The following is a 23865-nucleotide window of genomic DNA, read 5'->3' on the forward strand; positions in this document are numbered from 1 at the left end:
GTAAAAAAGCATTTATTTTTTGAAGTGCAACACTACACTAAAAACGCTGCATCAAATCTGCACCAAAAACACAATAATTAGATTAAAAAACATAGGAAAAAAGTTGCATGTGCTCACACTTGTGTTCGTTCTTTTCTGTTAGGTGTCCATTGTTATGTGACTATTAGAATAACATATACTATGTTGTAATGTTTTATCCAGAAAAAAAAGAAGCCACACAGACGCATGATAAGTCACACAACACTGTGTATTCATAGAGTGCCCCCCATACCATGTGTTTGCCCTTCGTCACGCCAGAAGAGCAAATCTACCCCAGCCCCTATTATATGGCTAAAGTGAGGGCCAATTTACGGCACAGGTTGCGTACCTGTCCCCAAGCTATACGGATCCACTTTACACTTGTGACTAAAGCAGACCCTAATGGATCAGTCATATCCTTCTAGAATCTTACAGTGAACAGTACACAAAGCCCGGCATTATAGGACACCATGCTCTGCTCAGACATATAAACCTCCGCGTATTCTCTAGTGCCACAATAACTGCAGGCTTGGCGCTAGAATTAACCATTTTAAGCCCCCAGACACCTATTATTTCACCAGTTTACAGAGGAAGGTGCACACACTGAGTAATAAGATATGTGCAAGCAAAATAAACAGTATTTAACCACGAAGAGCACAAGAACTAGGTGACTGGTAGCAGAAAACCGTCAAAGGTCCATCCAAATCCTACTATATCTTACAGGGTCCAGCCCATCCGCCAGGACATGCTGGATCATGGACAGCCCCAAACCACGCTAGGAATAAGAATGCTGAGCAGATGACTGTGCACAGGTGACATCACGTGGGAGACAGCTTTACGAGATGGTCTCACGTCGGAGGGATAGAAGCCACAAATCCAGTTTCACTACTAACACAACAATAAGGTGCTGCTGAGTGACGGCATTGTGATGGGTCTGGAGGAACGGCCTGTGCACGGAGCAGATGGATCAGCGCAGTCAAACAATAGATATTCAGATAGTACTGGGCAAAAGTTTCAGAAAGGAGTGGAAAATGCTGCAAAGCAAGAATGCTTTCAGAAATAGAAGGGTTAATAGTTTATTTTCATTAATTAACAAACTTGAAAGGCAAAGAGAAATCTAAATCAAGTCACTAACTGGTGTGACCGCCCTTTGCCTTCAAAGCCGTTCTTCTGGGTACATGTGCACACAGTTGTTGAAGGAAGCCCCAATCCCGAAAACTGGGGTCCTTCAGAGCTCCGTGTAAACTAAGTGGATGCTGATCATGTGCACTGCCACTCCATTCATTGTTATGGGAGTGCTGACGACCCGTCCAGTGCAGCGCTCTGCTATCTCTGGAGGTCATTACCAATGAATGGGGTGCCAGTGCCCATGATTGACCACAGCTTGGCTGGAAGGTTCTTCCAAACATCTTGGAGAGCTAACCACTGATGTTCAATGGATGTAGGCTTTTGCAAATTCTTGTCACTTCATGTTATTCCAGGCAGACTTGACTATGCTGATGCTCTGTGGGGGCCGTATCATCACCCCCAAGACTCTTTGTGCCTTACAATGAAGATTGGTTCCCTTTAAGAACTGTCACCAGTTTTTTTCCACATAATCTGAGAGAAGTACAGACCAAAAGTTTGGACACACCTTCTCATTTAAAGATTTTTCCGTATTTTCATGACTATGAAAATTGTACATTCACACTGAAGGCATCAAAACTATGAATTAACACATGTGGAATTATATACTTAATAAAGTGTGAAACAACTGAAATTATGTCTTATATTCTAGGTTCTTCAAAGTAGTCACCTTTTGCTTTGATGACTGCTTTGCACACTCTTGGCATTCTCTTGATGAGCTTCAAGAGGTAGTCACTTGGAATGGTTTTCACTTCACAGGTGTGCCCTGTCAGGATTAATAAGTGGGATTTCTTGCCTTATAAATTGTGTTGGGACTATCAGTTGTGTTGTGCAGAAGTCTGGTGGATACACAGCTGATAGTCCTACGGAATAGACTGTTAGAATTTGTATTTTGGCAAGAAAAAAGCAGCTAAGTAAAAAAAAACGAGAGGCCGTCATTATTTTCAAAAATTAAGGTTCTGTCAGTCCGAAAAATTGGGAAAACCACCCAGGACAACATCTGCAAAGAGTTTGTATGTTCTCTCCGTGTTTGCGTGGGTTTCCTCCGGGCACTCCGGTTTCCTCCCACATTCCAAAGATATACTGATAGTGCAAAACTGTAAAGCGCTGCGGAATATGTTAGCGCTATATAAAAATAAAGATTATTATTATTATTATTATTAAAGTGTCCCCAAGTGCAGTTGCAAAAACCATCAAGCGCTACAAAGAAACTGGCTCACATGAGGACCGCCCCAGGAAAGGAAGACCAAAAGTCACCTCTGCTTCTGAGGATAAGTCTAACCAAGTCGCAGTCACCAGCCTCAGAAATCGCAGGATAACAGCAGCTCACATTAGAGACCAGGTCAATGCCACACAGAGTTCTAGCAGCAGACACATCTCTACAACAAATGTTAAGAGGAGACTTTGTGCAGCAGGCCTTCATAGTAAAATAGCTGCTAGGAAACCACTGCTAAGGACAGGCAACAAGCAGAAGAGACTTGTTTGGGCTAAAGAACACATGGAATGGACATTAGACCAGTGGAAATCTGTGCTTTGGTCTGATGAGTCCAAATTTGAGATCTTTGGTTCCAACCACCGTGTCTTTGCGCGATGCAGAAAAGGTGAACGGATGGACTCTACATGCCTGGTTCCCAACGTAAAGCATGGAGGAGGAGGTGTGATGGTGTGGGGGTGCTTTGCTGGTGACACTGTTGGGGATTTATTCAAAATTGAAGGCATACTGAACCAGCATGTCTACCACAGCATCTTGCAGCAGCATGCTATTCCATCCGGTTTGCGTTTAGTTGGACCATCATTTATTTTTCAACAGGACAATGACCCCAAACACACCTCCAGGCTGTGTAAGGGCTATTTGACCAAGAAGGAGTGTGATGGGGTGCTACGCCAGATGACCTGGCCTCCACAGTCACCAGACCTGAACCCAATAGAGATGGTTTGGGGTGAGCTGGACCGCAGAGTGAAGGCAAAAGAGCCAACAAGTGCTAAGCATCTCTGGGAACTCCTTCAAGATTGCTGGAAGACCATTCCCGGTGACTACCTCTTGAAGCTCATCAAGAGAATGCCAAGAGTGTGCAAAGCAGTCATCAAAGCAAAAGGTGGCTACTTTGAAGAACTTACAATATAAGACATAATTTGAGTTGTTTCACACTTTTTTGTTAAGTATATAATTCCACATGTTAATTCATAGTTTTGGTGCCTTCAGTGTGAATGTACAATTTTCATAGTCATGAAAATACAGTAAAATCTTTAAATGAGAAGGTGTGTCCAAACTTTTGGTCTGTACTGTATGTAGGGCTAAATAACCCAATTCCAATGATGTGTCACTTTCCAGGCAGCTTACTGTAGTATTGATAAAATTAACAGATCACCACTAGGACTAGTAAACATGCTACCATGTTCATGAGCTCTCTGTAACCCCGCCCCCACAGTGACAGCTCTCTGCCTTTACACAGTATACACAGAAATCTGCCAATCAGTGGTGTGGGCGGGGTTATACAAAGCTCAGCATTCAGAGAACTGCTAGATCTGCAGCATATAAAACACTGATTTTATCAAAATTGCATTTTTACCACCCCTGCCTACGACCTTTGCACAGCACTATATATATATACAGGTCCTTCTCAAAAAATTAGCATATAGTGTTAAATTTCATTATTTACCATAATGTAATGATTACAATTAAACTTTCATATATTATAGATTCATTATCCACCAACTGAAATTTGTCAGGTCTTTTATTGTTTTAATACTGATGATTTTGGCATACAACTCCTGATAACCCAAAAAACCTGTCTCAATAAATTAGCATATTTCACCCATCCAATCAAATAAAAGTGTTTTTTAATAACAAACAAAAAAACCATCAAATAATAATGTTCAGTTATGCACTCAATACTTGGTCGGGAATCCTTTGGCAGAAATGACTGCTTCAATGCGGCGTGGCATGGAGGCAATCAGCCTGTGACACTGCTGAGATGTTATGGAGGCCCAGGATGCTTCAATAGCGGCCTTAAGCTCATCCAGAGTGTTGGGTCTTGCGTCTCTCAACTTTCTCTTCACAATATCCCACAGATTCTCTATGGGGTTCAGGTCAGGAGAGTTGGCAGGCCAATTGAGCACAGTAATACCATGGTCAGTAAACCATTTACCAGTGGTTTTGGCACTGTGAGCAGGTGCCAGGTCGTGCTGAAAAATGAAATCTTCATCTCCATAAAGCATTTCAGCCGATGGAAGCATGAAGTGCTCCAAAATCTCCTGATAGCTAGCTGCATTGACCCTGCCCTTGATGAAACACAGTGGACCAACACCAGCAGCTGACATGGCACCCCACACCATCACTGACTGTGGGTACTTGACACTGGACTTCAGGCATTTTGGCATTTCCTTCTCCCCAGTCTTCCTCCAGACTCTGGCACCTTGATTTCCGAATGACATGCAAAATTTGCTTTCATCAGAAAAAAGTACTTGGGACCACTTAGCAACAGTCCAGTGCTGCTTCTCTGTAGCTCAAAAGTGGCTTTACCTGGGGAATGCGGCACCTGTAGCCCATTTCCTGCACACGCCTGTGCACGGTGGCTCTGGATGTTTCCACACCAGACTCAGTCCACTGCTTCCTCAGGTTCCCCAAGGTCTGGAATCGGTCCTTCTCCACAATCTTCCTCAGGGTCCGGTCTCCTCTTCTCGTTGTACAGCGTTTTCCGCCACATTGTTTCCTTCCAACAGACTTACCATTGAGGTGCCTTGATACAGCACTCTGGGAACAGCCTATTTGTCGAGAAATTTCTTTCTGGGTCTTACCCTCTTGCTTGAGGGTGTCAATGATGGCCTTCTTGACATCTGTCAGGTCGCTAGTCTTACCCATGATGGGGGTTTTGAGTAATGAACCAGGCAGGGAGTTTATAAAAGCCTCAGGTATCTTTTGCATGTGTTTAGAGTTAATTAGTTGATTCAGAAGATTAGGGTAATAGGTCGTTTAGAGAACCTTTTCTTGATATGCTAATTTATTGAGACAGGTTTTTTGGGTTATCAGGAGTTGTATGCCAAAATCATCAGTATTAAAACAATAAAAGACCTGACAAATTTCAGTTGGTGGATAATGAATCTATAATATATGAAAGTTTAATTGTAATCATTACATTATGGTAAATAATGAAATTTAACACTATATGCTAATTTTTTGAGAAGGACCTGTATACGCATATATTAAATACAGTAATGCGGGTATTTTTAGCCTATCCTGAGTTAAGTATAATCTGTATCAATAAGAACATGTCACAAGGATTATTTGATCAATACAATCCCAATCATTTGGGGGATATGGACATCATAAAGGGGTCCTCTTCTCCAGATCTAGTCTATGAGCCAGTAGAAAGAGGAGCTACTCCTTTCCTCAGTGGAGAAGTCCTTGCAGGCTATCACCAACAATAATTACCTATTTGTTTTCGATGAGGCTGACCCATGGCTCTTTATATGTGGCCTTATAAAAAAATTCACATATTCGATGTAGCATAGCCTGCTTTAATTCCTTTCCCCTTCTGTTCAGTCCATCACTTTACTGGACCAAGGGAACCCAGTGGATGTAGTGTATATGGACTTTTCTAAAGCTTTTGATACGGTGCCACACAAAAGGTTGATACATAAAATGAGAATAATGGGGATAGGGGAAAAAAATGTGTAAGTGGGTTAAGAGCTGGCTCAGGGATAGGAAACAAAGGGTGGTTATTAATGGAGCACACTTGCACTGGGTAGCGGTTAGCAGTGGGGTACCACAGGGGTCAGTATTGGGCCCTCTTCTTTTTAACATATTTATTAATGACCTTGTAGGGGGCATTCAGAGTAGAATTTCAATATTTGCAGATGACACTAAACTCTGCAGGATAATCAATACAGAGGAGGACAATTTTATATTACAGGATGATTTATGTAAACTAGAAGCTTGGGATGATAAATGGCAAATGAGCTTTAATGGGGATAAATATAAGGTCATGCACTTGGGTAGAAGTAATAAGATGTATAATTATGTGCTTAATTCTAAAACTCTGGGCAAAACCGTCAATGAAAAAGACCTGGGTGTATGGGTAGATGACAAACTCACATTTAGTGACCAGTGTCAGGCAGCGGCTACAAAGGCAAATAAAATAATGGGATGCATTAAAAGAGGCATAGATGCTCATGAGGAGAATATAATTTTACCTCTATACAAGTCACTAGTTCGACCACACTTAGAATACTGTGTACAGTTCTGGTCTCCGGTGTATAAGAAAGATATAGCTGAACTGGGGCGGGTGCAGAGAAGAGCGACCAAGGTTATTAGAGGACTGGGGGGTCTGCAATACCAAGATAGGTTATTACACTTGGGGCTATTTAGTTTGGAAAAACGAAGGCTAAGGGGTGATCTTATTTTAATGTATAAATATATGAGGGGACAGTACAAAGACCTTTCTGATGATCTTTTTAATCATAGACCTGAAACAGGGACAAGGGGGCATCCTCTGCGTTTGGAGGAAAAAAGGTTTAATCTTAATAACAGACGCGGGTTCTTTACTGTAAGAGCAGTGAGACTATGGAACTCTCTGCCGTGTGATGTTGTAATGAGTGATTCATTACTTAAATTTAAGAGGGGACTGGATACATTTCTGGAAAAGTATAATGTTACAGGGTATATATACTAGATTCCTTGATAGGGCGTTGATCCAGGGAACTAGTCTGATTGCCGTATGTGGAGTCGGGAAGGAATTTTTTCCCCAAGGTGGAGCTTACGCTTTGCCACATGGGATCAACATGTTAGGGCATGTTAGGTTAGGCTATGGGTTGAACTAGATGGACTTATAGTCTTCCTTCAACCTTAATAACTATGTAACTATGTAACTTTTATGATCCATAGTGACATGTGCGCAAAACGTACAGCAGGATGGGAAAGCCATTTATTTTTCTGATTTTCTCAAGTTTAAACCAAAATATCTTGGTCTCTTCACCTGAGAATGGCAGTCAGGATTAGTACAGCACAATTACATTAGTTATGTGTTAAAGTAAACACTGCATAAGCAACTCAATGGCCGACCAATGTGTACAACTAAACGTTGTCTGACCAATGTGTGAAACTGAACACTGCCTGATCAATGTTGAAAGTAAACATTGTCCGCCCTACAAAATGCACTGCCAATGTCTTAGGTAATGTATTCCAAACCAATTCCACTCCCCGGCTGTTGTTACATTTGTAATTCTGTATTTTTTCATAATCTCATGAACTTTTTGTTCAGAATAGTCACTATTTTTTCAAACATAAATATCTTTTTCCACTGAATAATATGATCAATTTGCCCTTTTTTTCCCCAAAAATGTTTTATGGTTTCACAGACGTCTTGCACTGGTGGCCTAACATCTTGTGTATTGTTCATGCTTGCATGGTGCTGGAGCAAAGCTGAATTTTGGGATCCTGAAAAACGCAAGCAAAAACGCTGCAAGAGAAAAACCAGCAATACCTGTGTTTTGTTTATAGCATTTTTACTGCCATGAGATTGGGTTTTGGCTGCAGAATAAAAAGCAGTAAAAAATCAACATGTGAACATAGCCTAAGGCCTCTGCCACAAGACGTTTGGGCAATGCTTAGCTTTTGATCCTCTCCTGGTTTTGGCTTTCAAATACCGATGCGAAATGCTGGCACAAATACTGTCATGTGAGAGAGGCCGAAGGAGGAGGAGGAGGATCACTCATATAAAGGAAGAAGCAGACGTGCACCAAGCCATAGGCTGGAATACACACATGACTAGGACCGCAGGCCGCCACTCACACTCACCTCTGTGCTCATGGATGGTGAAAGCTAAAAGAGAAAGTCCTGAGCCCTAGAGGACTCAAGAGCCTAAGGCCATGATCACAGCGTATGCCATGGTCCATATATATCGGCCACCGCGCCCTGACCACGGGTCTCCTGGCCCAAACTTATAGGGAGGTTGTGAGTTCAGATCAGACTGCAGCCAGTATATGGACAATCAATGGATGATCAATGGGGGTCCAGACGAAGGGAACACCCGAGTTCCCATGTGCAGGGGTGACACCAACTCCTGCTGTGTTTCCAGGGGGCCACTCAGCACATGATGGTTAGTACTGGAGCCCCTACAGCACCACTTCTCCTTAGTAACACCTTATATTAGAAATCTGTGATTATCTATTATTAATCAGTATTTGTTATTAATCGATTCTTATTCTTTTCTCCGAGCCTCGTTATTTGGAGGGTCTAATCTCTTAATTTGGCCTCGTTGGTGATCTGGAAATCTGACTTTGGGTCACAGCAAAACAGCTACAACACCATTATTAGTGATCTATTAATAATCTGTAGTTATTATAATTATTATTAATACTACCATAGTTACATATTATCAGTAATCTCATATTATTACCATGGTTACCCACTGTAAGTGATCTACAATTACTATGGTTACCCACTGTCAGTGATCTACTATTACTATAGTTACCCACTGTCAGTGATCTACTATTACTATGGTTACCCACTGTCAGTGATCTAATATTACTATAGTTACCCACTGTCAGTGATCTACTATTACTATAGTTACCCACTGTCAGTGATCTACTATTACTATAGTTACCCACTGTCAGTGATCTACTATTTCTATAGTTACCCACTGTCAGTGATCTACTATTACTATAGTTACCCACTGTCAGTGAACTACTATTTCTATAGTTACCCACTGTCAGTGATCTACTATTACTAGTTACCCACTGTCAGTGATGTACTATTACTATAGTTACCCACTGTCAGTGATCTACTATTACTATAGTTACCCACTGTCAGTGATCTACTATTTCTATAGTTACCCACTGTCAGTGATCTACTATTACTAGTTACCCACTGTCAGTGAACTACTATTACTATAGTTACCCACTGTCAGTGATCTACTATTACTATAGTTACCCACTGTCAGTGATCTACTATTTCTATAGTTACCCACTGTCAGTGATCTACTATTTCTATAGTTACCCACTGTTAGTGATCTACTATTACTAGTTACCCACTGTCAGTGATCTACTATTACTAGTTACCCACTGTCAGTGATCTACTATTTCTATAGTTACCCACTGTCAGTGATCTACTATTTCTATAGTTACCCACTGTCAGTGATCTACTATTACTAGTTACCCACTGTCAGTGATCTACTATTACTATAGTTACCCACTGTCAGTGATCTACTATTACTATAGTTACCCACTGTCAGTGATCTACTATTTCTATAGTTACCCACTGTCAGTGATCTACTATTACTATAGTTACCCACTGTCAGTGATCTACTATTACTATAGTTACCCACTGTCAGTGATCTACTATTTCTATAGTTACCCACTGTCAGTGATCTACTATTACTATAGTTACCCACTGTCAGTGATCTACTATTACTAGTTACCCACTGTCAGTGAACTACTATTTCTATAGTTACCCACTGTCAGTGATCTACTATTTCTATAGTTACCCACTGTCAGTGATCTACTATTTCTATAGTTACCCACTGTCAGTGATCTACTATTTCTATAGTTACCCACTGTCAGTGATCTACTATTTCTATAGTTACCCACTGTTAGTGATCTACTATTACTATAGTTACCCACTGTCAGTGAACTACTATTACTATAGTTACCCACTGTCAGTGATGTAGTATTACTATGGTTACCCACTGTCAGTGATCTACCATTACTATGGTTACCCACTGTCAGTGATCTACTATTACTACTATGGTTACCCTCTATCAGTGATCTATTATTACTATAGTTACCCATTATCAGTGATCTGTTACAAGGACAGGACCCCAGCTTTCTCAGACTCCAGGACTACCTATGAGCTGACACATCTCCAGTCTTAGTTCCTAAGTCTCCATTCGGGGCCCTGGGAAAGTTGGATGTGTGTGACGTGCTCCAGTACTGGGAATTCAGATGCAATAAGAAATATGTGTTTCTCTCCAGGTGAGCAGGTGCCACCACTGGATCTCCATGCCCTGGCACTTTCCTTTCAGGTGGGCACTAGCCAGGCACTAAGCCATGCTTACACCCGACAATTTACCTCCCTCTGCCACAATGGCCACTCTGCCCCAGGTCCTATATCGCTTACCATAGTGGAGGGTACAATGGGGACCACACACCGCAATATACCCACAGACCCGAGCAGGGCACACGGCTAGCACCTACGCTCACACTGCGGACACACTGTCACACCCTGCACACACACACACACACACCGCACAGCTATGTCCGTGCCGCCGGGCCTGAGCCCGCTGAGCCGCAACCTCACACCCGCACACACCGCTTACCGGCCGCCGCTGAGGAGGAATACACGAGCTGCTGAGACCCGGCCAAAGCCCCGGCCTGGAGTAGGACAGCCATCCGACCAGCCACGGCCACACGGAGGGGAGGAGAGAAGCACCGAGCTCCGCCTCTGAATGACAGCCGGGAGGAGGGGGCAGCCGCCACACTGACCTGCCTCGCACCAGAGCTGTCACCGGGGATAACACCGAGCGGGGATGTACAGGCGCCCACAGCACAGGGGCATTACAGGAGGCGGTATACAGAGCAGGGGCATTACAGGAGGCGGTATACAGTGCAGGGGCATTACAGGAGGCGGTATACAGTGCAGGGGCATTACAGGAGGCGGTATACAGAGCAGGGGCATTACAGGAGGCGGTATACAGTGCAGGGGCATTACAGGAGGCGGTATACAGTACAGGGGCATTACAGGAGTTGGTATACAGTACAGGGGCATTACAGGAGGCGGTATACAGAGCAGGGGCATTACAGGAGGTGGTATACAGTGCAGGGGCATTACAGGAGGCGGTATACAGTACAGGGGCATTACAGGAGGCGGTATACAGTGCAGGGGCATTACAGGAGGCGGTATACAGTGCAGGGGCATTACAGGAGGCGGTATACAGTGCAGGGGCATTACAGGAGGCGGTATACAGTGCAGGGGCATTACAGGAGGTGGTATACAGTACAGGGGCATTACAGGAGGTGGTATACAGTACAGGGGCATTACAGGAGGCGGTATACAGTACAGGGGCATTACAGGAGGCGGTATACAGTGCAGGGGCATTACAGGAGGCGGTATACAGTACAGGGGCATTACAGGAGGCGGTATACAGTGCAGGGGCATTACAGGAGGCGGTATACAGTGCAGGGGCATTACAGGAGGTGGTATACAGTGCAGGGGCATTACAGGAGGTGGTATACAGTGCAGGGGCATTACAGGGGGCGGTATAAAGTGCAGGGGCATTACAGGAGGTGGTATACAGTGCAGGGGCATTACAGGAGGCGGTATACAGTGCAGGGGCATTACAGGAGGCGGTATACAGTGCAGGGGCATTACAGGGGGCGGTATACAGTACAGGGGCATTACAGGAGGCGGTATACAGTGCAGGGGCATTACAGGGGGCGGTATACAGTGCAGGGGCATTACAGGAGGCGGTATACAGTGCAGGGGCATTACAGGAGGCGGTATACAGTGCAGGGGCATTACAGGGGGCGGTATACAGTACAGGGGCATTACAGGAGGTGGTATACAGTGCAGGGGCATTACAGGAGGCGGTATACAGTGCAGGGGCATTACAGGAGGCGGTATACAGTACAGGGGCATTACAGGAGGCGGTATACAGTACAGGGGCATTACAGGAGGTGGTATACAGTACAGGGGCATTACAGGAGGTGGTATACAGTACAGGGGCATTACAGGAGGTGGTATACAGTGCAGGGGCATTACAGGGGGCGGTATACAGTACAGGGGCATTACAGGAGGCGGTATACAGCGCAGGGGCATTACAGGAGGTGGTATACAGTGCAGGGGCATTACAGGAGGCGGTATACAGTGCAGGGGCATTACAGGAGGTGGTATACAGTACAGGGGCATTACAGGAGGCGGTATACAGTACAGGGGCATTACAGGAGGCGGTATACAGCACAGGGGCATTACAGGAGGCGGTATACAGCGCAGGGGCATTACAGGGGGCGGTATACAGTGCAGGGGCATTACAGGAGGTGGTATACAGTGCAGGGGCATTACAGGAGGCGGTATACAGTGCAGGGGCATTACAGGAGGCGGTATACAGTACAGGGGCATTACAGGGGGCGGTATACAGTACAGGGGCATTACAGGAGGCGGTATACAGCGCAGGGGCATTACAGGAGGCGGTATACAGTGCAGGGGCATTACAGGAGGTGGTATACAGTGCAGGGGCATTACAGGAGGCGGTATACAGTGCAGGGGCATTACAGGAGGCGGTATACAGTGCAGGGGCATTACAGGAGGCGGTATACAGTGCAGGGGCATTACAGGAGGTGGTATACAGTGCAGGGGCATTACAGGAGGTGGTATACAGTGCAGGGGTATTACAGGAGGCGGTATAAAGTGCAGGGGCATTACAGGAGGCGGTATACAGTGCAGGGGCATTACAGGAGGTGGTATACAGTGCAGGGGCATTACAGGAGGTGGTATACAGTGCAGGGGCATTACAGGAGGTGGTATAAAGTGCAGGGGCATTACAGGAGGCGGTATACAGTGCAGGGGCATTACAGGAGGCGGTATACAGTGCAGGGGCATTACAGGAGGTGGTATACAGTGCAGGGGCATTACAGGAGGCGGTATACAGTGCAGGGGCATTACAGGAGGTGGTATACAGTGCAGGGGCATTACAGGAGGTGGTATATAGTGCAGGGGCATTACAGGAGGCGGTATACAGAGCAGGGGCATTACAGGAGGTGGTATAAAGTGCAGGGGCATTACAGGAGGCGGTATACAGTGCAGGGGCATTACAGGAGGTGGTATACAGTGCAGGGGCATTACAGGAGGCGGTATACAGTGCAGGGGCATTACAGGAGGTGGTATACAGTGCAGGGGCATTACAGGGGGCGGTATACAGTACAGGGGCATTACAGGAGGCGGTATACAGCGCAGGGGCATTACAGGAGGTGGTATACAGCGCAGGGGCATTACAGGAGGCGGTATACAGTGCAGGGGCATTACAGGAGGCGGTATACAGTGCAGGGGCATTACAGGAGGTGGTATACAGTGCAGGGGCATTACAGGAGGTGGTATACAGTGCAGGGGCATTACAGGAGGTGGTATAAAGTGCAGGGGCATTACAGGAGGCGGTATACAGTGCAGGGGCATTACAGGAGGCGGTATACAGTGCAGGGGCATTACAGGAGGTGGTATACAGTGCAGGGGCATTACAGGAGGTGGTATAAAGTGCAGGGGCATTACAGGAGGCGGTATACAGTGCAGGGGCATTACAGGAGGCGGTATACAGTGCAGGGGCATTACAGGAGGTGGTATACAGTGCAGGGGCATTACAGGAGGTGGTATACAGTGCAGGGGCATTACAGGAGGCGGTATACAGAGCAGGGGCATTACAGGAGGTGGTATAAAGTGCAGGGGCATTACAGGAGGCGGTATACAGTGCAGGGGCATTACAGGAGGTGGTATACAGTGCAGGGGCATTACAGGAGGTGGTATACAGTGCAGGGGCATTACAGGAGGTGGTATACAGTGCAGGGGCATTACAGGAGGTGGTATAAAGTGCAGGGGCATTACAGGAGGCGGTATACAGTGCAGGGGCATTACAGGAGGTGGTATACAGTACAGGGGCATTACAGGAGGAGGTATAAAGTGCAGGGGCATTACACACAGGAGGCGGTATACAGAGCAGGGGCATTACAGGAGGTGGTATACAGTACAGGGGCATTACAGGAGGTGGTATACAGTGCAGGGGCATTACAGGAGGTGGTATACAGTGCAGGGGCATTACAGGAGGCGGTATACAGAGCAGGGGCATTACAGGAGGTGGTATACAGTACAGGAACATTACAGGAGGCGGTATACAGTGCAGGGGCATTACAGGAGGCGGTATACAGTGCAGGGGCATTACAGGAGGCGGTATACAGTGCAGGGGCATTACAGGAGGTGGTATACAGTGCAGGGGCATTACAGGAGGCGGTATACAGCGCAGGGGCATTACAGGAGGTGGTATACAGTGCAGGGGCATTACAGGAGGTGGTATACAGAGCAGGGGCATTACAGGAGGTGGTATACAGTGCAGGGGCATTACAGGAGGCGGTATACAATGCAGGGGCATTACAGGAGGCGGTATACAGTGCAGGGGCATTACAGGAGGCGGTATACAGTGCAGGGGCATTACAGGAGGCGGTATACAGTGCAGGGGCATTACAGGAGGTGGTATACAGTGCAGGGGCATTACAGGAGGCGGTATACAGAGCAGGGGCATTACAGGAGGTGGTATACAGTACAGGGGCATTACAGGAGGCGGTATACAGTGCAGGGGCATTACAGGAGGTGGTATAAAGTGCAGGGGCATTACAGGAGGCGGTATACAGTGCAGGGGCATTACAGGAGGCGGTATACAGTGCAGGGGCATTACAGGAGGTGGTATACAGTACAGGGGCATTACAGGAGGTGGTATACAGTACAGGGGCATTACAGGAGGTGGTATAAAGTGCAGGGGCATTACAGGAGGTGGTATACAGTACAGGGGCATTACAGGAGGCGGTATACAGTGCAGGGGCATTACAGGAGGTGGTATAAAGTGCAGGGGCATTACAGCAGGCGGTATACAGTACAGGGGCATTACAGGAGGTGGTATACAGTGCAGGGGCATTACAGGAGGCGGTATACAGTGCAGGGGCATTACAGGAGGTGGTATAAAGTGCAGGGGCATTACAGGAGGCGGTATACAGTACAGGGGCATTACAGGAGGTGGTATACAGTACAGGGGCATTACAGGAGGTGGTATACAGTGCAGGGGCATTACAGGAGGCGGTATACAGTGCAGGGGCATTACAGGAGGCGGTATACAGAGCAGGGGCATTACAGGAGGTGGTATACAGTGCAGGGGCATTACAGGAGGCGGTATACAGCGCAGGGGCATTACAGGAGGCGGTATACAGCGCAGGGGCATTACAGGAGGCGGTATACAGAGCAGGGGCATTACAGGAGGCGGTATACAGTGCAGGGGCATTACAGGAGGTGGTATACAGTGCAGGGGCATTACAGGAGGTGGTATACAGCACAGGGGCATTACAGGAGGCGGTATACAGCACAGGGGCATTACAGGAGGCGGTATACAGAGCAGGGGCATTACAGGAGGTGGTATACAGTACAGGGGCTTTACAGGGGGCGGTATACAGTGCAGGGGCATTACAGGAGGCGGTATACAGCACAGGGGCATTACAGGAGGCGGTATACAGAGCAGGGGCATTACAGGAGGTGGTATACAGTGCAGGGGCATTACAGGAGGTGGTATACAGTACAGGGGCATTACAGGAGGCGGTATACAGCACAGGGGCATTACAGGAGGCGGTATACAGAGCAGTGGCATTACAGGAGGTGGTATACAGTGCAGGGGCATTACAGGAGGCGGTATACAGTGCAGGGGCATTACAGGAGGCGGTATACAGTGCAGGGGCATTACAGGAGGCGGTATACAGTGCAGGGGCATTACAGGAGGCGGTATACAGTGCAGGGGCATTACAGGAGGCGGTATACAGCGCAGGGGCATTACAGGAGGCGGTATACAGCGCAGGGGCATTACAGGAGGCGTTATACAGTGCAGGGGCATTACAGGAGGCGGTATACAGTGCAGGGGCATTACAGGTGGCGGTATACAGTGCAGGGGCATTACAGGAGGCGGTATACAGTGCAGGGGCATTACAGGAGGCGGTATACAGAGCAGGGGCATTACAGGAGGCGGTATACAGCACAGGGGCATTACAGGAGGCGGTATACAGTACAGGGGCATTACAGGAGGCGGTATACAGTGCAGGGGCATTACAGAAGGTGGTATACAGTGCAGGGGCATTACACACAGGAGGGGGTATACAGTGCAGGGGCATTACAGGAGGTGGTATACAGTGCAGGGGCATTACACACAGGAGGCGGTATACAGTGCAGGGGTATTACAGAAGGTGGTTTACAGTGCAGGGGCATTACACACAGGAGGTGGTATACAGTACAGGGGCATTACACACAGGAGGGGGTATACAGTGCAGGGGCATTACACACAGGAGGTGGTATACAGTGCAGGGGCATTACAGGAGGCGGTATACAGTGCAGGGGCATTACAGGAGGTGGTATACAGTGCAGGGGCATTACAGGAGGCGGTATTGTGAATTCTGTGGCTGAATTCACTCCTGTGGTCACAAGTGGTACTGCAGCTTCTGAGCTTCCTCCCTCAGGTGTTCTGGTGAGCTCGTTGGCTGCTTTGTTATTTAACTCCACCTGATTCTGTCTTCCTTGCTCCTTGTCAATGTTCCAGTGTTGGATGTGAGCTTCTGGATCTTTCCTGTGGCCTGCTGCTCTGCTTAGATAAGTGCTTCTTTGCTTTTGTTGCTACTTTTTCTGTCCAGCTTGTTAATTCGTTTTGCTGGAAGCTCTGAGACGCAAAGGGTGTACCGCCGTGCCGTTAGTTCGGCACGGTGGGTCTTTTTGCCCCCTTTGCGTGTTTTTTTGCTTTAGGGTTTTTTGTAGACTGCAAAGTTCTCTTTGCTATCCTCGCTCTATCTAGAATATCGGGCCTCACTTTGCTGAATCTATTTCATTCATGTCCCCTAGACATTTGGGTGTTTCAGGACACAGGTGTGGACATGGATATTCAGGGTCTGTGCTCTTCAATGGATAATCTCGTTACAAATGTACAAAGGATTCAAGATACTATTGATCAGAAATCTATGTTAGAACCAAGAATTCCTATTCCTGATTTGTTTTTTGGTGATAGAACTAAGTTTCTTAATTTCAAAAATAATTGTAAGCTATTTCTGGCCTTGAAACCTCATTCTTCTGGTAATCCTATTCAACAGGTTTTGATTATTATTTCTTTTTTGCGCGGCGACCCTCAGGACTGGGCATTTTCTCTTGCGCCAGGAGACCCTGCATTGAGTAATGTCAATGCGTTTTTCCTGGCGCTCGGATTACTTTACGATGAGCCTAATTCAGTGGATCAGGCTGAGAAAAATTTGCTGGCTTTGTGCCAGGGCCAGGATGATATAGAAGTATATTGTCAGAAATTTAGGAAGTGGTCTGTACTCACTCTGTGGAATGAATCTGCGCTGGCAGCTTTGTTCAGAAAGGGTCTCTCTGAGGCTCTTAAGGATGTCATGGTGGGTTTTCCTATGCCTACTGGTTTGAATGAGTCTATGTCTTTGGCCATTCAGATCGGTCGACGCTTGCGCGAGCGTAAATCTGTGCACCATTTGGCGGTATTGTCTAAGATTAAACCTGAGCCTATGCAGTGCGATAGGACTATGACCAGAGTTGAACAGCAAGAACACAGACGTCTGAATGGTCTGTGTTTCTACTGTGGTGATTCCACTCATGCTATTTCTGATTGTCCTAAGCGCACTAAGCGGTTCGATAGGTCTGCCGTCATTGGTACTGTACAGTCCAAATTCCTTCTGTCCATTACCTTGATATGCTCTTTGTCATCGTATTCTGTCATGGCGTTTGTGGATTCAGGCGCTGCCCTGAATCTGATGGATTTGGATTATGCTAAACGTTGTGGGTTTTTCTTGGAGCCTTTGCGGTGTCCTATTCCGTTGAGAGGAATTGATGCTACACCTTTGGCCAAGAATAAACCTCAGTACTGGACCCAGCTGACCATGTGCATGGATCCTGCACATCAGGAAGTTATTCGCTTTCTGGTGCTACATAATCTGCATGATGTGGTCGTGTTGGGGTTGCCATGGCTGCAAACCCATAATCCAGTATTGGATTGGAACTCTATGTCGGTATCCAGCTGGGGTTGTCAGGGGGTACATGGTGATGTTCCATTTTTGTCTATTTCGTCATCCACTCCTTCTGAGGTCCCAGAGTTCTTGTCTGATTATCAGGATGTATTTGAAGAGCCCAAGTCCGATGCCCTACCTCCGCATAGGGATTGTGATTGTGCTATCAATTTGATTCCTGGTAGTAAAATCCCAAAAGGTCGATTATTTAATTTATCCGTGCCTGAACACACCGCTATGCGCAGTTATGTGAAGGAATCCCTGGAGAAGGGACATATTCGCCCATCGTCATCACCACTGGGAGCAGGGTTCTTTTTTGAAGCCAAGAAGGATGGTTCGCTGAGACCGTGTATTGATTACCGCCTTCTTAATAAAATCACTGTTAAATTTCAGTATCCCTTGCCATTGTTATCTGACTTGTTTGCTCGGATTAAGGGGGCTAGTTGGTTCACTAAGATAGATCTTCGTGGTGCGTACAATCTGGTGAGAATCAGGCAAGGAGATGAATGGAAAACTGCATTTAATATGCCCGAGGGTCATTTTGAGTATCTAGTGATGCCGTTCGGACTTGCCAATGCTCCATCTGTGTTTCAGTATTTTATGCATGACATCTTCCGTGAGTATCTGGATAAATTCCTGATTATTTACTTGGATGACATTTTGATCTTCTCAGATGATTGGGACTCTCATGTGAAGCAGGTCAGAATGGTTTTCCAGGTCCTGCGTGCTAATTCTTTGTTTGTGAAGGGATCAAAGTGTCTTTTCGGTGCGCAGAAAGTTTCATTTTTGGGGTTCATCTTTTCCCCTTCTACTATCGAGATGGATCCGGTTAAGGTCCAAGCCATCCAGGATTGGACTCAGCCGACATCTCTGAAAAGTCTGCAAAAGTTCCTGGGCTTTGCTAATTTTTATCGTCGCTTCATCTGTAATTTTTCTAGCATTGCCAAAACATTGACCGATTTGACCAAGAAGGGTGCTGATTTGGTTAATTGGTCTTCTGCTGCTGTGGAAGCTTTTCAGGAGTTGAAGCGTCATTTTTGTTCTGCCCCTGTGTTGTGTCAACCAGATGTTTCTCTTCCGTTCCAGGTCGAGGTTGATGCTTCTGAGATTGGAGCAGGGGCGGTTTTGTCACAGAGAGGTTCTGGTTGCTCAGTGTTGAAACCATGTGCTTTCTTTTCCAGGAAGTTTTCGGCTGCTGAGCGTAATTATGATGTGGGCAACCGAGAGTTGCTGGCCATGAAGTGGGCATTCGAGGAATGGCGTCATTGGCTTGAAGGAGCTAAGCATCGCGTGGTGGTATTGACTGATCATAAGAACCTTACTTATCTCGAGTCTGCCAAGCGCTTGAATCCTAGACAGGCCCGTTGGTCGTTATTTTTTGCCCGCTTCGATTTTGTGATTTCGTACCTTCCGGGCTCTAAAAATGTGAAGGCGGATGCTCTGTCTAGGAGTTTTGTGCCCGACTCTCCGGGTTCATCTGAGCCGGCGAGTATCCTCAAGGAAGGAGTCATTGTGTCTGCCATCTCCCCTGATTTGCGGCGAGTGTTGCAAAAATTTCAGGCGAATAAACCTGATCGTTGTCCGGCGGAGAAACTGTTCGTCCCTGATAGGTGGACTAGTAAAGTTATCTCTGAACTTCATTGTTCGGTGTTGGCTGGTCATCCTGGAATCTTTGGTACCAGAGAGTTAGTGGCTAGATCCTTCTGGTGGCCATCTCTGTCACGGGATGTACGTACTTTTGTGCAGTCCTGTGGGATTTGTGCTAGGGCTAAGCCCTGCTGTTCACGTGCCAGTGGGTTGCTTTTGCCCTTGCCGGTCCCAAAGAGGCCTTGGACACATATTTCGATGGATTTCATTTCTGACCTTCCCGTTTCTCAAAAGATGTCAGTCATTTGGGTGGTCTGTGATCGCTTTTCTAAAATGGTCCATCTGGTGCCCTTGGTTAAATTGCCTTCCTCCTCTGATTTGGTGACTTTGTTCTTCCAGCATGTGGTTCGTTTGCATGGCATTCCTGAGAATATTGTTTCTGACAGAGGTTCCCAGTTTGTTTCAAGGTTTTGGCGAGCCTTTTGTGGTAGGATGGGTATTGACCTATCTTTTTCCTCGGCTTTCCATCCTCAGACTAATGGCCAGACCGAACGAACCAATCAGACCTTGGAAACATATCTGAGATGTTTTGTTTCTGCAGACCAGGATGATTGGGTGTCCTTTTTGCCGTTGGCTGAGTTCGCCCTTAATAATCGGGCCAGCTCGGCTACCTTGGTCTCTCCATTTTTCTGCAATTCTGGGTTCCATCCTCGTTTCTCTTCAGGACAGGTTGAGTCTTCGGACTGTCCTGGTGTGGATTCTGTGGTGGACAGGTTGCAGCAGATCTGGACTCAGGTAGTGGACAATTTGACCTTGTCCCAGGAGAAGGCTCAACTTTTCGCGAATCGCAGACGCCGTGTGGGTCCCCGACTTCGTGTTGGGGATCTGGTTTGGTTATCTTCTCGTCATATTCCTATGAAGGTTTCCTCTCCTAAATTTAAACCTCGTTTTATTGGTCCGTATAGGATTTCTGAGATTCTCAATCCTGTGTCTTTTCGTCTGACCCTCCCAGACTCCTTTTCCATACATAATGTATTCCATAGGTCGTTGTTGTGGAGATACGTGGCACCTATGGTTCCATCTGTTGAGCCTCCTGCCCCGGTTTTGGTGGAGGGGGAATTGGAGTATATTGTGGAGAAAATTTTGGATTCTCGTGTTTCTAGACGGAAACTCCAGTATCTGGTTAAATGGAAGGGTTATGCTCAGGAAGATAATTCCTGGGTTTTTGCCTCTGATGTTCATGCTCCAGATCTTGTTCGTGCCTTTCATGTGGCTCATCCTGGTCGGCCTGGGGGCTCTGGTGAGGGTTCGGTGACCCCTCCTCAAGGGGGGGGGTACTGTTGTGAATTCGGTGGCTGAATTCACTCCTGTGGTCACAAGTGGTACTGCAGCTTCTGAGCTTCCTCCCTCAGGTGTTCTGGTGAGCTCGTTGGCTGCTTTGTTATTTAACTCCACCTGATTCTGTCTTCCTTGCTCCTTGTCAATGTTCCAGTGTTGGATCTGAGCTTCTGGATCTTTCCTGTGGCCTGCTGCTCTGCTTAGATAAGTGCTTCTTTGCTTTTGTTGCTACTTTTTCTGTCCAGCTTGTTAATTCGTTTTGCTGGAAGCTCTGAGACGCAAAGGGTGTACCGCCGTGCCGTTAGTTCGGCATGGTGGGTCTTTTTGCCCCCTTTGCGTGTTTTTTTGCTTTAGGGTTTTTTGTAGACTGCAAAGTTCTCTTTGCTATCCTCGCTCTATCTAGAATATCGGGCCTCACTTTGCTGAATCTATTTCATCCATACGTTTGTCTTTTCATCTTGCTAACAGTCATTATATGTGGGGGGCTGCCTTTTCCTTTGGGGTATTTCTCTGAGGCAAGTCAGGCTTGTTTTTCTATCTTCAGGCTAGTCAGCTCCTCAGGCTGTGCCGAGTTGCATAGGTAGTGTCAGGCGCAATCCACAGCTGCCTTTAGTTGTGTTTAGGATAGGTTCAGGTATTGCGGTCTACAGAGATTCCACGTCTCAGAGCTCGTTCTATTGTTTTTTGGGTTATTGTCAGATCACTGTATGAGCTCTGATTGCTGGCACACTGTGTCACTGGATTGCCTACATAACAAGGCGGTATACAGTGCAGGGGCATTACAGGAGGCGGTATACAGTGCAGGGGCATTACAGGAGGTGGTATACAGTGCAGGGGCATTACAGGAGGTGGTATACAGTGCAGGGGCATTACAGGAGGTGGTATACAGTGCAGGGGCATTACAGGAGGGGGTATACAGTGCAGGGGCATTACAGGAGGCGGTATACAGAGCAGGGGCATTACAGGAGGCGGTATACAGTGCAGGGGCATTACAGGAGGCGGTATACAGTGCAGGGGCATTACAGGAGGCGGTATACAGTGCAGGGGCATTACAGGAGGCGGTATACAGTGCAGGGGCATTACAGGAGGTGGTATACAGTGCAGGGGCATTACAGGAGGTGGTATACAGTGCAGGGGCATTACAGGAGGCGGTATACAGAGCAGGGGCATTACAGGAGGCGGTATACAGTGCAGGGGCATTACAGGAGGTGGTATACAGAGCAGGGGCATTACAGGAGGCGGTATACAGTACAGGGGCATTACACACAGGAGGGGGTATACAGTGCAGGGGCATTACAGGAGGTGGTATACAGTGCAGGGGCATTACACACAGGAGGGGGTATACAGTGCAGGGGCATTACAGAAGGTGGTATACAGTGCAGGGGCATTACACACAGGAGGTGGTATACAGTACAGGGGCATTACACACAGGAGGGGGTATACAGTGCAGGGGCATTACACACAGGAGGTGGTATACAGTGCAGGGGCATTACAGGAGGCGGTATACAGTGCAGGGGCATTACAGGAGGCGGTATACAGTGCAGGGGCATTACAGGAGGCGGTATACAGTGCAGGGGCATTACAGGAGGTGGTATACAGTGCAGGGGCATTACACACAGGAGGCGGTATACAGTGCAGGGGCATTACACACAAGAGGTGGTATACAGCACAGGGGCATTACAGGAGAAGGTATACAGTGCAGGGGCATTACAGAAGGTGGTATACAGCACAGGGGCATTACACACAGGAGGTGGTATACAGTGCAGGGGCATTACAGGAGGCGGTATACAGTGCAGGGGCATTACAGGAGGTGGTATACAGCACAGGGGCATTACACACAGGAGGTGGTATACAGTGTAGGAGCATTACAGGAGGCGGTATACAGTGCAGGGGTATTACACACAGGAGGTGGTATACAGTGCAGGGGCATTACACACAGGAGGTGGTATACAGTGCAGGGGCATTACAGGAGGAGGTATACAGTGCAGGGGCATTACACACAGGAGGTGGTATACAGTGCAGGGGCATTACACACAGGAGGTAGTATACAGTGCAGGGGCATTACAGGAGGTGGTATACAGTGCAGGGGCATTACAGGAGGCGGTATACAGTGCAGGGGCATTACAGGAGGCGGCATACAGTGCAGGGGCATTACAGGAGGTGGTATACAGTGCAGGGGCATTACAGGAGGTGGTATACAGTGCAGGGGCATAACAGGAGGTGGTATACAGTGCAGGGACATTACAGGAGGCGGTATACATTGCAGGGGCATTACACACAGGAGGCGGTATACAGTGTAGGGGCATTACACACGAGGTGGTATACAGCACAGGGGCATTACAGGAGGAGGTATACAGTGCAGGGGCATTACAGGAGGTGGTATACAGCACAGGGGCATTACAGGAGGTGGTATACATTGCAGGGGCATTACACACAGGAGGCAGTATACAGTGCAGGGGCATTACACACAGGAGGCGGTATACTGTGCAGGGGCATTACAGGAGGTGGTATACAGTGCAGGGGCATTACAGGAGGCGGTATACAGTGCAGGGGCATTACAGGAGGCGATATACAGTGCAGGGGCATTACAGGAGGCGGTATACAGTGCAGGGGTATTACACATAGGAGGCGGTATACAGTGCAGGGGCATTACACACAGGAGGCGGTATACAGTGCAGGGGCATTACAGAAGGTGGTATACATTGCAGGGGCATTACACACAGGAGGGGGTATACAGTGCAGGGGCATTACACACAGGAGAGGGTATACAGTGCAGGGGCATTACACACAGGAGGTGGTATACAGTGCAGGGGCATTACACACAGGAGGTGGTATACAGTGCAGGGGCATTACACACAGGAGGTAGTATACAGTGCAGGGGCATTACAGGAGGTGGTATACAGTGCAGGGGCATTACAGGAGGCGGTATACAGTGCAGGGGCATTACAGGAGGCGGCATACAGTGCAGGGGCATTACAGGAGGTGGTATACAGTGCAGGGGCATTACAG

General features: G+C 47.2%; 1 protein-coding gene across 7 annotated transcripts in view; it reads right to left on the reverse strand.

The window, feature by feature from the left end:
• Positions 1–10694, reverse strand: part of FAM135A (family with sequence similarity 135 member A) — a 134994-nt gene extending 124300 nt beyond the window's left edge. For 3 of the 7 annotated variants that reach the window (XM_069726638.1, XM_069726640.1, XM_069726635.1), the window contains exon 1: positions 10458–10571. In XM_069726638.1, coding sequence (XP_069582739.1) covers positions 10458–10530 — 73 coding nt within the window. In that variant the 5' untranslated portion in view covers positions 10531–10571. Of the gene's footprint in view, positions 1–10457 lie in introns of all 7 variants that reach the window. The other 4 variants (XM_069726641.1, XM_069726639.1, XM_069726636.1 and 1 more) reach the window with 3 other exon arrangements.
• Positions 10695–23865: the final 13171 nt, after the last annotated feature.

The sequence above is a fragment of the Ranitomeya imitator genome, chromosome 5, assembly GCF_032444005.1.
Source record: "Ranitomeya imitator isolate aRanImi1 chromosome 5, aRanImi1.pri, whole genome shotgun sequence".
In the NCBI taxonomy this organism is placed as follows: Eukaryota; Metazoa; Chordata; class Amphibia; order Anura; family Dendrobatidae; genus Ranitomeya; species Ranitomeya imitator.